This window comes from Diospyros lotus, chromosome 6 (assembly GCF_014633365.1).
Source record: "Diospyros lotus cultivar Yz01 chromosome 6, ASM1463336v1, whole genome shotgun sequence".
NCBI lineage: Eukaryota > Viridiplantae > Streptophyta > Magnoliopsida > Ericales > Ebenaceae > Diospyros > Diospyros lotus.
In genome coordinates, this window is record NC_068343.1 from 19724441 (window position 1) to 19726984 (window position 2544).

General features: G+C 36.8%; 1 protein-coding gene across 1 annotated transcript; it reads left to right on the top strand.

Moving 5' to 3' along the window:
* Positions 1 to 1156: 1156 nt before the first annotated feature.
* LOC127804602 (chaperone protein dnaJ 20, chloroplastic-like) lies at positions 1157 to 1830 on the top strand. The gene has a single exon (XM_052341476.1). It carries the CDS (start codon positions 1188 to 1190, stop codon positions 1674 to 1676), a length of 489 nt encoding a protein of 162 aa, XP_052197436.1. The 5' UTR covers positions 1157 to 1187; the 3' UTR covers positions 1677 to 1830.
* Positions 1831 to 2544: the final 714 nt, after the last annotated feature.

Genomic DNA, 2544 nt, shown 5'->3' on the forward strand with positions numbered 1-2544 from the left:
ACACTCCTCTAATTAACACTCAACAATTACCAAAAGAACTCTACAGTTAAAACCTTACCATTTTCCCATTATTCTACGTATGTTTCCCACCATTTTTAGCTATCTCTTTGAAGATGACGACAAATATTACCATATAATTTTGAATTATTTATATTTTTCCTCGTCTTACCAATTTAAATTTAGATTTTTCCTGCCTTCAAATTTTAAACTCTTTTTTGTTTTTTCCTACTACTGTACGTTGAATAAGCTTTTGAATTTAGGATTTAAAATTTAACTCATTTCTGGCCAATTTGGTCTTCTAATTTCAATTTACATTGAACTCAATAACTAGAGTTTTTTTTTTTATTATTATTATTATTATTATTATTCTTTTTTATTTTTGGGTACCCAAGGTGTGACGTTAGTATATAGGGTTAGTTTTGTAATTGGGTAAGAATAAGGAGGGGTAATTTAGAGATTTACCCACCAATGAGGGCATTTTTGTCAACAAATGCATAATTCTACTGACGTTATCAATTTCCGTCGGAGGGAACAGGGTAACAGTTTTCTATTGACAGCGGGGTTAGGACTTAAGCGCATAGCTAGGATTTTAAATCTTATGAATATTAATTGTAATTCTTAAAAGGTATAAGTGTATTTTATGAATGAATTTTACCCAAGATAATAATATGATTAATCAATATCCATCCATCCACCGAATATGACTCATAATTACAAAAATAAAGTGTCACATTATTTTAATTACTTTAATTTTCTGAATAAAAATCAACTATATATATATATATATTTATATGGTCATCCTAGCTATTCCTTAAACCTAGCAAATGCCATATCTTATTATATATGCAAATTCGCTCCTGAAGCCTACCAAAAGCCAAATGGAGTAATGCAAATTAATTAAACTGTTGGGGTAGAAGGTCATTTAAATTAATGCAAAAGACAAAAGAGTCTACAGAGAACACTTAACAACAAAAGAAAGATTAAAGATAACAACTAGATGCCAAAACTGCGTTCAAAGGTTCCTATCAAAACCGCGTTCTATCTCAACCATATATAAAATAGGTCAAAATCCGAACAAAATCTAAAGCGATTCATCGTATATATAAAAGCAATAGATAGATCTCCCAGCTGTTCCATTCATCTAGATCAACAACTCTCTCTCTCACAAAGGAGAAACAATATTGCAGATGAGTTTAAAGATGGAAATCATGGTTCCGTTGCATTACGGTGGCGGGAATAGAGGAAGCATCCACAAGGTAAAAGCCGTGTCATGCATGGCCGGAAAGTTGGCCATGCCGCAGGAACGGAAAACCAACTTCTATGAAGTTCTGTCTCTTGGTTCGGAGAAGGTAGGGTTTGAGGAGATCAAGAAGGCTTACAGAGCCATGGCTCTTCAGTACCACCCCGACGTGTGCCCTCCCTCAACCAAAGAGGAGTCCACGAGGCGATTCGTCGAGCTCAGAGAGGCCTACGAGACGCTTTCAGATCCGGTTTCGCGCAGAATTTACGACTGTGAGTTAGGGTTGGTTGAATCGTCAGGGTTCAGTGTTCGTGGCGCTGGGGAAGAAGAGAGGAGATCAAGATTCGCAAAGGAGGTCTGGGAGAAGCAGCTCGCCGGACTGAGAAAGCGGTCCGATGACAGGATGATGAGGCGGAAGAAGACAACAATAATATAGATCTATCTAGGAGATCGAAGACAGCTAATTCAGTTAATTTGTTCCGATTGTTAATACACAGCACCATTAATCCTGAGAGTCCAGTGATCTGCTTCCTTGAATAAACCCACAATGTACGATTCTTACCGTAATCAAAATTTATTAATTTTTCTTCCATACCCTCTATTGAAATTATTTAGACTAGTTAGGTCAACCAAACTAAGATAGAAGAATTCAATCTAGCACACTAGACCAATTTGGTTGAGCCAACTTGGCGAATCGGTCAGCCAAATTGGTAAATTTTTTTACGAACAATCATAATTAATTAAAGCTAGATTTTAGGCTATGATCTTGGGGATTTTAAGGCAGACTTTGGACATCAATTAATGTGCAAATTTTAAGGAAAAAAAGGTCAATTATGATGATCCGTGATTTAGTTATATTGATAAGAAATTCGAGGACAATTAAGGAGATGGGACAAGAAAGACTCCTAATATTTATCTTTAAAAAGTATGGGTAAAATCTAAGGGACAAAAGATGAATGAAGGGATTAACATGCAAACCAACCGCCGAAGGGTGGTCCCTTGAAAAGTGGGGTACAAAGCTAAAAAAAAAAAAAAAAAAGATTTGGGAGAAAACCGGGAAGGGGGGAGGGGGGGGGGTTGTCCCTTGAAAAAAGTGAGTGCAATTTTGTTCACCCCTTCAACGGGGTGAACATCACCCTCACACTTTTTGTGAGGGTGAGAAAAGCAACGGAACAGCATGTAGTGGGATAATTGTCATTCCGTTACTTTTTCACTCTCACACTTGTGTGAGGGTGATGTTCACCCTGTTAAAGGGGGTGAACAAAATCGCACTCTTGAAAAAGTGGGGTACAAAGCTAAAAAAA

Coding starts and splice junctions, on each gene's coding strand:
- LOC127804602 (XM_052341476.1), top strand. CDS start 1,188: ATGAGTTTAAAGATGGAAATCATGGTTCCGTTGCATTACGGTGGCGGG.